This window comes from Diplotaxodon limnothrissa, linkage group LG4 (genome assembly GCF_057381915.1).
Source record: "Diplotaxodon limnothrissa isolate DT_005_m linkage group LG4, D_limnothrissa_male_GT1.1, whole genome shotgun sequence".
Classification (NCBI taxonomy): domain Eukaryota; kingdom Metazoa; phylum Chordata; class Actinopteri; order Cichliformes; family Cichlidae; genus Diplotaxodon; species Diplotaxodon limnothrissa.
Window position 1 is genome coordinate 22774018 of NC_140599.1, and position 14231 is coordinate 22788248.

A 14231-nucleotide genomic window follows, 5' to 3' on the forward strand; every position below is an offset into this window, starting at 1 on the left:
TCAGAGTAGCAGCAGCGTTTGTAAGGATGTTGTGACAGCAGCTGTAATATTTCTCTAAAAAAAACCGCCACACTCACGGGTCCATGATCCGCGTTGTTTGGAGCAGAAAGAACTAATCTGAGCGCCTCACAGCTTGTTTCGTTTGATGAATGCACCCCCATTGTTGGTCTGCTGGGGGCCTAAAAGTGGAGCAGCACCCGGCTTTTATGAATGGGGATGCTCGGTAAGCGTGTGTACTTTAATATTTGTACTTGCACTTAACATAAAACTGATCTTCTGGGTTGTGTGTGCACTTCAAGGACGCGTTTTAAACCGACATTTTAGCGGCCCGTTCACCTGCGCGCACGGGGCTGCTCATGCTTCTAGTCCGCTGGCCTATTATTGTTCTCCTGCTATTGACCCACCCAGAATCAGCGCTTTATTGTATATGATCGAATCTCGCTGATCGGCAGTGAGCGCAAGAGTGAATCAAATGCTGCGGAATTAGCGCTTATTTCTTTGTGTGTCTGTTGTCGAAAGAAACGAGCCATTTTGTCCTCTCAGAAACAAATTGAGTTTGTGTTTTTTGTTTGTTAGTTTATTTGGGGATGTTTTCAGGTTTAAGCGGATACACCATGTTTCCTTTTGTTTTAACCCCTGACTTTACTACAAACGACAACTCCCATAGGCCTGACTTTTAGAACACATGATAAACTTCAAAAATTCTCATAATTAGGCCAGTAACGTGTTTGATGGCTGTGCGTATTGGGGGTCCTTCATATTTTCTTAAAACACTTTGACTTGCTTCTGGGAACTAATTCTAGAGTGAGTGGAAGGTGATAGAAGGGCGTGATTTGGCACATTTCCTCGAAGTTGGAGGTGGCTTTGACTTGATCAGATAAGGCTGGGAAAGAAAGATACGTTATACAGTTTCTGCCTCCTTGGAGTGCACATTCACTTTGTCCAGGTCTTTGTACAGTTTTCCTGGTAAGGCTGGCACTTGATGAGGTCACTGACTGGTAGTGTGAGGTAATGGGCCTCAGGTCAGCGGGCTATCTCTCCATCACCCTGCACTGATAAGAACTTACAGCAATTGTCTGAAGAGGTGATGTTATCAGAGGTCTGTGCTTGTGAGGACGTTACGGTGGCTTTTAGGAAATTTGACCTGCCTTTTTCAAAATGTGCAAGGGCCTTTTATGAGATGTGAGGTTGTCTTGAAGTGGTGTGATGGATTCAGGTTGATGACACTACAAGCATGCAAGCATAGTTGACCAGATTTACATGTTTTAGGCTTTCTTTAGCCTATTTACTTTGTATTTTATACAAAGTGACAGGATTTTAAACCAGCCCGCACAAGCACCACAAGCACAAGTTTCTTCTTCTTCTTCTTTTGAATTACAAAGTTGGTGTCTAATTGCCTGCAGGAGGTGGTTAGTGCCCGAAGGTGAAAGTTATCCTTCCCTCTTGTGTTGTTGGACACTGTGCCAAGCACCCTGTTATTATGCAAGGCACAGTGTAGACAGGATTTGTTGGCTCGTATCCTGGGAAGAGCAACCTGCTAATAAGTTTGTTTACAAGAGCAAGCAAAGTTGCTCACTTTTAATGTGGATATTCCAAAATACATCTGCGGTAATGCTGAAGGGAAACTCAGTTATTTGTGGCTACTGGCTAAATAGTCCTGCACCCATGTTTGCAGTTTGTGTGCTCATTTGAGGCTGTGTGTGTCCTGTCCAGCCCCTTCACATTCCAGGAAATACCAGTATAAACTGTTTTTTTTTGTGTTTTCTTTTCTTTTCCCAGAATTCCTCTGAGGATGGTAGTAGGGAATATCTGGGTTACTTTGGAGAAGAGCCTTGGATTTGAACTTGTCTTTCAACACTTACACAGTAAAGATGTATTTTAGCCAGTTTGGCTTCTGACATATGGCAACTGTCATTAGTTTTCTGCCACTTACCTTTTTATTACCTTGTCCAAATATCAAATACTGAGAGTTTATCATATGACAGTGTGTGAATGCTGTGTCTGTTTGGGGTTTTTTGCCTTTTGTTTGGCTGCATTGTGTTCTTGGCCTATCCTGCATGCTGCTTTGTTGCACTGTATGCTGGGGCCTGTTAGCAAGAGGTAAATGTTTGTTCTGTTTCCTTGTTACTGGATGCACGTATTGCATGGAGTTGATGTCATTGTACCAAAAGACAATGACAGGGACTTCTGTTTAAACTCCAAATGCTTTCAGAGATGTCCTCTTTCACTCTATTTGATTTGTTGTTTAGCATTTGTGTGACATTCATTGTCCATTACAATTGTGCCATAGATACACAAGCATATTTATTTTATTTAAAATAAGAAATAAAAAAAATAAACCGAGTTCGTCCATGTCCCACCAGCCTGTGCTTTCCTTTGCTTGTCTGACCTCATAGTTATGGCACTGCAGCACTTTCAAACAGGAGTCTCCAAATCCTATTGCTTTTCTGATTTCTAAAATGTTTTCTGGTTTTCTTTCCATCAAGGAGAACAGATTTCTTCCCAAATGGTTCAAAATAGAACCTCATTCATCTTCTGCAGCTCTTAAAACACCAACCACACAGACAGCTGGGCCTGAGGCCAGAGCTGTCAACAGCTGTTGTGACTCAGCTACCTGGTGTTGTAAAGATCCGGTTGTGATCGTTTTCGAAAACGATTAAAGTCACCTGGACCTGACGCTCTCCATGTACTGATACATATTGCATTTGGAGTCTGCTTTTACACACACAATGTCCTACAGGCTTATTAAAACAGGGTGTCGATGGAGATATGAGCTGTTTGTTTGACTAGCTTGTCTGTAACACAGTATTATGGAGAAAAGCCTTGTTTACGTTATGAGTGATCAGGAAGGGCAGGCTGAGAAGATTTCCGGAGGGATGGGAGGGTTTACTGCCTAATTTTCTCCCTGCCCTTCCTGTGGATGCACCCTCCAACACGTGTCTTCATTAAACGGCTCCATCATGTGCAGCTATGTATGTCCAGCCTGTCCTTTTGGGAAGTTCTTGGCTAATTGCTTGTTTTGAAGAGACTGGTTTTCAGTGATGTGTCTCAGTGGTAATTAAGTTATGCTTTTGCAACTGTGTGCATCCACATTTTAAGAATGCTCAAATGTCTTCGTGCATACAGAAGGGGACAGTTGTTAATGACTTAAGACTGGTCGTTGATCTTGCAGATCCAGCTGGAACAGGATGGAAAAAGTTGGAAAGGTATTAGCTTAATGTTAAGTGTCTGTGAAGGTTCTCAGCCTGTCCTTTTGGGATGTTCTTGGCTTAATGTTAAGTGGTTGCCTCTGGCATGCTCACTCGTTGATATTGCCAGCGTGAACCTGCTTTCCGTCAATTCCCTGTAATTATTCCGAGACACTCTAAATGCCTCTAAATGCATGTTGTGCCTCCCACCCTCTGTTTGTATTTAGATAGCATGCCCAGTACACAAATGACGTTGGTGTCCAGCCATATTGGCTCCATTTTCAGTAGCGTAATAGTAACTTTTTATTCTGATCAGAGATGATAGCAGAGCTGGGATGGATAACATTGTTTGTCTATAAAAAGGCATTGTAGATCCATGAAAATAATGTTTATCAGCCTTGTTTAACCCAAAGAATACTTTTCATTCTTGAAGCACAATGCAGCATTATTGTTTGCCATCCACTGATTGTGCCTGTAATAGAAGCTGTCAGTTTGATCACAGCAGAGGACTGAGAGAAAGAGATGCTGTGTCATGTCTGGAGGCTGTGTTGGCTGTAAATGTAAAAGAGACAAGTCATCCCCTCTTGGGTATCTGAGTTCAGCTGGTGCACGTCGAGCACGCCTGTTTTCTGCCACAATCCCTTTCAGTGACTGCCGAGGTGTCACCTTCTGTCCTGGTCTTCATCACTTTTCTTCCTTCCAGCTGGATGATTTGCTTTACTTGTAAATAGCTCCAACTTGAATAGTCTGCATGGTGAATACAGTGGCATTTTCAATTTTAAAGTGTTGCTTCGTGAATGTTGGTAGAGTTCCACGCTAGCCGCTTTCACCTCTTATGTTGAGAAAACGCCTACTAGCTTTGTCGTAAAATGAACAAATGTGTGTAAATAAGCAAAAACAAAACAGTTGTGCAGGAAACCGGCACACACTGGTGTCTGTCATGCAAACAGACCTAAGCCACAAGTCTGCAACCTAGCTAGCACATTCCCCACATGTCAAATATGAATATTTGTGGTAGAGCGTAACCCACTTCAGGCTAGTTTTAGTGATCATGGATTGTATATTGATCTGTCACCTCACTATATATCCTGATATTTCAAGAAAATTTGTGAGGATATTTATGATGATAAAGAAAAAAAGTATACATATAAATAAAAGATGTTTTCCATCCAATATTTTTCAATGGCACCACTGTCACACTTCCTAATTTTCAATCGAAACAAGGTGCCAGCAATGACAGCATCATTAGCATGCAACAGTCATGACACAGCATAAATTAAATATAAGCTAAACTTCTAAGTAAAAGTATAAAATAGCTGCTTAAAACTTTAGTATAACAAAACCTAAAGTCCATTGACCCAGAGCCTGCATAATATTGTCACATGAAAAAAAAAAAAAATGAATAGATATTTTCTACCTCTTGCTAAAAGCCCTGCTTTTCCATCATGTTACCGCATAATTTAATCCATCCAAGTAATTTCCATTCATCATTTGCTCTTCTTGTCGTACGGCGCGCAACCAGCGAGTGCTAGCGATGCTTGATTGATTAGTTTGTTTATTTTTGCACATCGCCAGCTACTAGTATCTCCTCCTCCTGTGCCGTCCTAGTCTGTAACTCGTTTGTTGTTTCCACCTTTAGCAGGAAGAGTTTTCTCACATATTTTGCAAAGTGCTGCACTTTGCTGGAGGTTTTTGAGGTCGTTCTCTTTTTAGGTAACAAAATGTCATCGATTTGTAGCTCTTGTTCCCAAACGTGCTTCTCCTTGTTGTGCACATTAGGAAACGTAAACATATGATATTGCACTATATGACACTTTTATTTTATTTTTTACATGTACTGAATGATGTCATGACGAAGGTCTTTATCAATACAAAACAAAAGCTGTAAAACTTGTGAAAATACAATTAAGTCCAAAATCTATGCATTTATTCAGTTTGCAAAGCCTTCCAGTGGGCGGATTGTTGGGTGGATTCTGGCCCGTGAGCTTTGTTCGGTTTACACGATGGTTTATCAATGCAATGTTATATTTTTAACACTCTTAAAAGTTCTTGTCAGTTTGTTCTTGCTGCTTCTCTCAAATATTCCCCTCACTGTCTATCTAAGGATAGAAACGGATTTGGTACTCAGCAACATGAATACCAATTCCAAAACCTACAGGCACTTTTATTAGCAGGAAGGCTCTAAAAACCTCTTGTTCTTTGATCCCTACAGAACGGTGTGCCCCACTGGGTGAGGTGTGACACTAACACAGCATATCTCCTAACAGCAGCTTGTGAGGTATTTGTGGTCACAGAAAAAAGAACAAAAAACCCCCCAGAAACAATTTTTTCTTCTGGTCCCTGTGTTATTTTTCAGACGAATTGAATGGTTGAGATGTTTTGTTAAACTCTCTGTGATTATTGATGTCTCTACATTCATCATTTTCTGGAAAATGGGTTGTCTTGGGGTGTGCGATTTCCTGATTTGACTGCATGTCCATTTGGGGCTGTCGTGCACTGAAGTTTCCCGGAGTGCTTGGTGATGTGCCCAATTGTCCTGTTTTGTTCAGCCATTGGTGTTTTTCTTTAAATATATAAACAAACAAACAAAACATATCAGGGCTTATTTAGTGTGATCGTGTCTGTTCTGAAATGTTTTAGCTTCCATGCTATATAGGATCTGCATGGTGAAATGGGTGGCAGGGTGTAAACGTACCAAAGATACCCTCTCGGTCAACACGTCTGAAGCTGCAACACCACAAGCGAATGGCACGTCTAGTTGATTGCCCCAAATGGGCGATTTAAGCAACGGCTAAATTTGGCTTTAGCGTAAGAAAAAGGGCTTTATTTGTAATTTCTCATTAGAGCAGTGTGTTTTCTCATTGCTGTATTTATCTCAGAGGGCATCATCAGCTTGATGTCTGTTGTCCCCCGTTTGTTTGATTGAGAGATAATGTGATTTCCACTGTTTGTCCTTTGGCTGCTCCTTCCTAAATGAGATATTCAGGCCCACTAACTGAGCTGCATGGCAGATACCTATCTACTGGAGGCCATTTGTCTGCGTAATTAGTAGAGTATGTGTGTGAGAGTCTGTGCTAGCCTGTTACTGAGCAACTGTGTACCTCTTGGTGGTGTCGCACTTAAACATTTGGGAATAAATTAGGGTTTTCACAAGCAATCAGAATGTTTACAGATTGCTTGATAATTGGAGTATTTTTCAAGCAGAGCAGTTTTCACCCCTTTTTTTTTTTTTTTTTTTTTTTTAATTTCCACACAGATTTAGGGTGCATCATGTGGCTTTTCCTCCCCCTAATGTCAGTTCACCCTCTGGTCATTCGATTGTCCGTCCAGGTCAGTGACTTCAAATGATGTGCACAGCGAGTCTGAACCCCTCCCGTCTTCCAGACAGCAGAATGCACAGAGCACAAAGAAGGCGCATCAATACTTAGTTCCGGAAATGGCCCATAAGTCATGGTTGAGACTCGGTTTATGTGTCTGCAAGTGATCTCTTGTGTTTCGGTATTGATTGGCTTGGTGCGAGAATATTGACAAGAAGTGAGAAGTTATGCTCGTCTAAGGTTTGCTGTAAAAAACTTACTGAATGCGGGTTAATTATCTCAGTGAATTTTGACTCGTAGGTTAAACTCGTAGCTATTTTTCTTTCCCCACTTCCTCCAGTGTGGCATTTGTTTATAGCTGTAAGAAATGACTGCAGGTTTAGTGAGGTTACTGTTTCATTTAGCGCGCTCCTTTTTGACCTCTTTAGTAGAAGTAAAACAGCAGATTTTTTTCTTTTCTTTTGCTCTTTTTTTCCTGACTGAGAGATTTCCTTTTTTTTTTTTTTTTTTTTTTCCCCTCCAGGTTTAGAACTACTCCATAGCCTAAATACATCTGGCAAAATGGGTTATAATACCGCTTATAAAAAAGAACAACATGAGATGACTGAAGAAGTGGAGTAGCACTCACAACTGTTTGGAAACATTCCAATGTACTCGTGGTTACTGCAGTATGTGTGCGTGCATGTACTGCTGCTTTTACCGAGCAGCTCACAAACACCACATCAAGGCAGGTCAGTCAACCTCATAATCTATACACATCAGTTTAGACAGCTCTAGCTTTCAAGAAGCTGTACTGTCAAACTGAAAAAATGCAGATGTGCTTCATTTGCTGTTCATCCCCGTTCCTGTCCCGCATTTTAGTGGGCTCTGTTGCAGTTAGATCATGAGTGTTGTGAAAGTTTGTTTATAAAGTCAATCCTCCCCCCTTCACCCCTGGTGCTGCGATCCAGCGGTTCCCACGCTAACTGCTGCCTTCTCAGGCCCTTTTCCACTCTCCATCTATATCTGCCACTCCCCCACCCCCTACTCGTGCGTGCATGCACTTCCGCAAATATGACAAAGCCATAAATATAGAAGGTCTTGGGTTGGATGTAAATGTGGAACTGCAGCGGTTTTTGTTTTTTGTTTTTTCTGGTACGATGTGGTTTGGAGCTGACAATGAGAAGTCTGTCTGGTGGTCTATAGCAAGTTTCTGTATCCATATCCCTGCGATGGGCACCATAGAGCTTTTCAGCTTGATCCTGGCCTAGAGGGTGATATAGAGGAGTGGGAGGGAGGTTTTCACCATCTCCGCTTTTTTGATCCAGTAGTTGTTTTGTTTTTTTCTTTCCTGTGTTTGTGCCACCCAGGAGCAACTATTCAGGAAAGAAAAGGCTGTTATTTTAGCTGGGTGTGAATATTTGGCCTTCCCTGAAACAAATCAGAACAGGCAGCTACAAAAATAAACACATTTCAGCAAAAAGTGACTTTGTTTATGTATCTTGTTGAAATCATTTGGAGTTCATGGAACGTTTTGTCATCACAACTCGGCCTCTGGTTTATCGAGCTTGCTTGCTTTATTTATTTATTTATTTATTTTTTTTGTTGTTGTTTTTTTTCTACAGCACCGGAATATTTCTGAGTTTTAATCGATTTCCATTTTGGCCAATAGAAAGTAATAACACAAGGTGAGTGAGCACAGGCTATGGCTGACAGAAGGCCATACGTTGCATTTGAAGCCTGGAGCCGCCCGTAGCCTCTGACAGGAAACGCTGTCGCTTGCACGAGGGAGGGTGTTTCTATGGAAACCGAAGCAGGTGAAGGCATTAACAGGAAGCGGAGAAGAGACTCAGCTGGCAAAGACAGGGGGTGGAGACCGAAGAATGAGGTCAATGCATGCAAAAGCCTGCCACTTTAAACAGCTAAAATCTCTTCCAGCATAAACAGAAGTGACTTAAATATGTTTTAAAGGGCTTTCTTACAAGAAAGCTAAAGTCAAGGTTAAGTGTTCCTCTTCCTGTCTTAGGTTAAGTAAACAAAGAAAACGGCACTATGAGCAAGCTAGAGAGACGCACGCTCAAGCCGGCGAGGTAAACCTTTTCTTCAGACATGCTTATGCACAACCACAGAGATTTTCCATCCACAAGTCAGCTGTGCATGTGTTTTTGATGTCTTTGTGTGGAAACCGCTTGCACTTCACTTTGTGGGCCACCATGAGAGTGCTCTTTTCATGTGTATTTTATATAATTGGACTGATGGTTAATGAGACACCCTGCTCCTGCCCTCCAGTGCATCACCTGAGGAAACAGCGGTGTCTGGCTGGCTGCCTGTGGCGGGGTTTCCTCTGTCTGAGCTCTCAGTAACGTAGAAACACAATTTTGTCAGCTGTCATAAACCTCCGGGGGCTTAAACACCACTGCCTAAGATGGGGAATACATTGTGATTTCTTTGTTGCAATAATCCAGCTCTATAGTTAGATGACAGGGGTATCATTGTTTTTGATGCATGTATAATTGTCCTTTTGTCAGTAGAAGATAGTTTTCGGTCTTGCAGTGAAGTATACTTTGCAAAAAAAAAGAAATCTGTGGCAGCTCTCAGTTATCTTGCCTTGATTCATGTTGGTCTGTGGTTGGTGTTTTCCTCTAAGTTATAGCGCTGTTTAAGTAAAATCCTGTGGTGGTCTACTTTTTTTTTTGGTTTTTTTCTGCAGCGTATTTTAGAGTTCATCTCACAGAGTTTGCTCGTCATTATAGACTCAATAATTGATAGCTTCAGCTCTTGCAATTAGTGGCAACATTTGGAATTCCTTCATATGTTTTTTTTTTTTTTTTTTTTTTTCTTAGAATTAAAGGGCTGAATGTTGACTTTCTTGGCAACATAATTTAAAATCTATACTTTAGCTGGACCATATAGATTCTTTCTTTTTGCTTTCTGCTGGTTTTGAGTCAAGTTACAATTTATTGTTTGAAATCAATTTGTGTGAGTGGACACACTTTGAAGTTTTTTTTTGTTTTGTTTTTTTGACTAAACAAACAATTTTGATTCGATTATGTCTGTTTCTAACTTATTGTGTGTTTTTCCAGGTTCCCTGGCTGATTGGATTTAAGGACCATCAATATTCATTCCAAGATTTCAAAGAAGGACTTTCCCAAAGATTCAGGTGATCTTTTTGCCACCCAGCTACCTCTTAGTGCACAACAATACCCCTGATCAGCCACCATGCCGATCTTAAAACAGCTAGTGTCGTCCTCCTCCCAGACAAAGCGTCGCTCCCGTATGGACCTGACCAGGGAGATGATCAGTGCTCCCCTGGGTGACTTTCGCCACACCATGCATGTAGGCCGCAGCGGTGATGCTTTTGGTGACACCTCCTTTCTCAGCACACGCTCAGGGGAACCCCCTCCCGAGTCCACATCCTTTCCTCGCTCTCCTCGGCCTGGACTCCTGTCACGCACCTTTAGGAGCAGCAAGCGCTCTCAGTCGGTGAACCGAGTGGACCAACAGAAAGATAGCGCCCTGGTGGTCCCCGGAGGATCACCCACCTATGTAAAAAATGCCATGTCCCTTCCCTTTCTCAATGATGAAGACGGAGGCGACAGCATGGTGGCAAAGAGTTTGTCTTCAAGTCCGCTGAAGCTCCACAGCGACTTGGATGGGAGAGGTGCGGTTGCAGCTACTCGCGCTTTAGAGCTGGAAGAGCAAAGTTTTGGTGAGCTGACTGAGCTCCCAGAGAGCTCAATTCAGTACGGAGGTGGAATGAAGCATGCAGTGTCGGTTATGTCTTTCCACGTTGACCTGGGTCCGTCCATGCTGGGTGAAATCCTGGGTGTGATGGAGAAGGAGGATGATGATCTTGGCTACGAGGAGGGCAAGAGCAGCGAGGGCTGCACCTCGCCACTGCTTGGCGCCCATGGTGAGGAAGAGGTTTATGTAGAGGGTGAAAAAGATGAGGAGCATGTGGAGGCAAATGAAGAAGCAGAAGAGCTGCAGCACCAGGCATCTATGCATCTAGCCAGCTCTGTTGATCTGAGGCAGGAGGACGGAGGGCCTTACACTCCAGAGTACACTCCTGAGATACGCCCCAAACACTTGCAGCACCTAGACAGCTGCTCCATGTCCAGTTCTGGGTCTGCTGCTCTGGATGAGAAACCCAGCAGCCTGATCTTTGCAGGAGATACAGATAGCGCCACCTTCAGTGCCCCACCAGAGGAGGAGAGCAACTTTTCCTCTTTCTTGGAGGATGAAGATGATGAGATTCATGTATGAGAGTCTGGTGGAAGAAAAAAAAATAAGAATAAGCTGTGGAAGTGGTTTATGCGCAACTGGCAAGTCCTTTGACAGTGTGGATTTGCAGTTAAATGGGAAGACGATACTGTAGTCAGGAACTGTGCGAATGGCCCTTTGAAGAAGATGGAGGGTTCCTCCTTTAAAGGGCTACAAAGAAAGAGTGACTGCTCCTTTAGGATGTGCCCAAACTCTGTCTGTCAGAGAGCCTTACCCTCCACTCCCTTTCTGTCAATCTGTGACTCCCTTTTGAACACCGAGGGAACTGACATGGAAGGGAACACACTTTCTGAATATGGAACATTCCAGAAGTAAGCAGGGAGTAGTGGTTAGAAAGGAACTTTTGTAGGAAAAACACTTTCCACAAGTAAAACTCAGTTCAGCCTTTCTCTTTCCCTCTCTCTCCCCTCTCGCTTGATGTGTCACATGTGCTTTTTTCATTCGGTTCGCCTCTTTTCTTCACTCTGGCTGTGGGACGTCATGAGGCCTGAGCTAAACAGAAGGCCTCTGTCACAACAGGATCACTGGTGGGTGTCTTGTCACAATAAAGGGAGCTGTGGTTGTCACTGGTGTGTGAGGCCCTGCACTGAGCCTCTTTCATCTGAAGATATTATAGCAGTACCATAGATCTATCAGATTTCTTTCTCCCTTAGTATAACTTATGTATCTCAGGGTCTTTGTGACACTGTTTAAAGAGTACAATTTCCTGCTGTAAAGCTGGACCTCAAAGCCAACACCAAATTGTCTCCTTCACATAGACTCTGTGAATTGTAGAAAAGGAAGTAGAGCTAACGGAGATGCATTGGGCTGAACTAAATAGAAAGCAAGGTGTTACTACAGCAAACTGGAGGTGTGAGGAGTAGTGTAGCCCACTCTTAGTTGTCTTTTATATCTTTTCTGATGCAGTTTTCCTGATAATCTCCATTAATTAACACAAAGTGACTTTCCTTTAGTCGTGTCAAGTTCGAGTTGAAACCGAATAACCACTTCCTTCCTTTTTTTCGTTACATCCGAGCAACTGCAGCGGTGCAAGTGATCTGTGTAGAAGATTTTCATTACTCAAGGGGACTACCTATATGTGTAAACTATTTTCACCACTACGTATGAGTAGGGCTTTAGTGTATATGTGCCTCCTGGTACACGTAATTCATCCGTCACAAGTAAATCAGACACTACTAGTATTTGGTGTTAAATACCTGCTGTTTTCTCTACCTTTGTTAGAAAGAAATCTTTACTGTGTTTGTTATGTCTGGAGAGTGGATTTAAAAAAAAAAATTAAAAATAAAAATAAACGTGGGGGGGAGAAAAGAGACAGCCAGCAATGGATGCAAGAGCATTAAGAAAAGATTGCTATTTTTGTGCAAGTTGCATAGTCGTTGCAGCTCGACTGCCTTTCTTGCATCATTAAAAGCCATGGCCAGAAAGTATTGAGGCTTAGTTGGGCTGATTGACTTCACTGCCTTAACTGAAACTGACAGATGTGCCAAATTATGATTTTTTTTTTCTTCTTCTTTTCTCTCTCTTTGCTTTTGGGAGAGTCTGCCACTTACATTTCACTTCCTTCTCTCTACCAGTATTCACTGTGTAAGTTTCAGCATGCAAATTAAGATAAGTGCTATAAGGTGTGATGTCCTGAAACTGAAGAGGTTGCATAACTGGATGTATATCACTCATGCACTACAAAATACACGCAAGTAAATCCAACTGTTAATTGGGTGCGAATGAGAAGTTGTTTGTGTTTTCTGTGTGATATTACACCATATTTTTGTCCCCACTGTATATTTACAGCCTCTTTTCTGTACTGCTCAAAATAACCTATATTTTTCAATAAAAGCTTGAATACTTTCACTGTTTCATATTTGATTGTTTGTTTTTATGTGAGTACATCAAAAAGCAGCGTGTGTTAAGTGCTATCCACTCAGCAGCATTAACAAAGGAATTCCTTGAGTGCCTCGTGTTTCCTGCCATTCACCATCTCTCCAAGCAGAGGAAGGAAGGAAGCAATTCAGACCTTATTGGCCTTAGTTGTACACTTTTCTTAAATATACAATAAAAAAAGAGTTTTGAGTAAAGCAGTGCATGTGGAGGAGAAAAGCATCTTAACTTAAAGGCTTAGTTTAAAAAATGTTTTGGTTAGTTTTTTTTAAAGATCGTGCAGGAGTGAGAGGGGTGAAAGATGGATTCAGGGGGGAAAGTTTATCACCGAGGAGTGCTGCATTGACAAATAGCGAAGACGGGCAATTTCTCTTACCTTGGTGATTGGAGGATGGATGAGCTTTTTACTCACTTGAGACCGGGATCCTGCTCATCATCGCTGACTCAAAGCTGCTCTGTCACTTTTGATTTTAAAGGCAGTGTTTTGGCTTTTCCTGCCCTGGTGAGCCCCCTCGCAGCACGGGCAAAGTCCGGCGCGCTGTTTTGTTAACGCTCGCTGCAGACTGTTCAAGGTCTTATCCTGCATCCCTCTGCATTAAAACTGCATTCAGAAAGCAGCGCTCTGCTTCTCTTTGGTGTCTCATTTCGATTCTACTCTTTCATCTCCACTTCAGGGAATGTTTAATCTCTTTCCACTTAGAGTTTTTCATAGTCACATTATGCCAGTGTCCAATCTGCCAGAGGGCTAGAAAAAGTCATTATTCTTACACTTGTGGTAAAGCAGCCCATTTATATTGATTGTTGTGGTCAATACAAACCAGTAGTGGTATTGATCCTTCTTTTCTCTGCCTTTATAAAGTCATTATTCTTCTCTCAGATTGTTAGGATTTTTCTTTGAGAGAGACTAAATCTTCCCTGTGCACCACTTTGGCATTTGATTCTGAAAATCTCAATTTGAATTACTTCATATAACTGGGTTATATAAATGGGTCACAGTAAAGGGAAAATCGCATTGGAATGAAGTTTAGGGGTCACCAAGAACTACCTCAGTGTACCTTGCCACTGATTCCCCAAGACCCTGGAGCTCTACTGGACGTTGACGGATAATCGCTCATTTGACGTTTTCATGATGATGATAGTGACTCTATCTAGAGTCATTTCCAAAAAAGGAGTTGCAGTACACACCATCACATATGTTTAGCATAATTTTGATACTCATTGAGCCAGTAAGTAACTCTTTTATGGCTCGTGGATCAGAGCCTTTTTTTTTAAAGCTTAAAATAGACAAATCACATTGGGATATAAATGTTCCATCATAGGTTAAAGGTGGATCTTTTTGAAGAGACCATTCTCTCACAGTGGACAGATGCACCTAAATGATGACAGGTTTAGGTCCGCACAGTATAATGGAGCCCCAGTTTCCCTTACTGTATGGGTCAAGGGCTCAGGTTTTTTTCCTTTAATTTGTTTCCCATCTGTTTTATTATTACGATACAGCTGCCTGCTGTAAGCCGAAAAGCTGTTATTTACTGCCATCTAATGGTTGTTCGAAACTCATGCAAAAATGAGTGTGTCAGGACAAGGGCTG

General features: G+C 42.1%; 1 protein-coding gene across 1 annotated transcript; it reads left to right on the forward strand.

The window, feature by feature from the left end:
- Window positions 1–12569, forward strand: cdc42ep4a (CDC42 effector protein (Rho GTPase binding) 4a). The gene is made up of 2 exons (XM_085352537.1): window positions 1–223; window positions 9568–12569. The coding sequence occupies exon 2, from the start codon at window positions 9704–9706 to the stop codon at window positions 10748–10750; it is 1047 nt and encodes a 348-aa protein (XP_085208663.1). The 5' UTR covers window positions 1–223; window positions 9568–9703; the 3' UTR covers window positions 10751–12569.
- Window positions 12570–14231: the final 1662 nt, after the last annotated feature.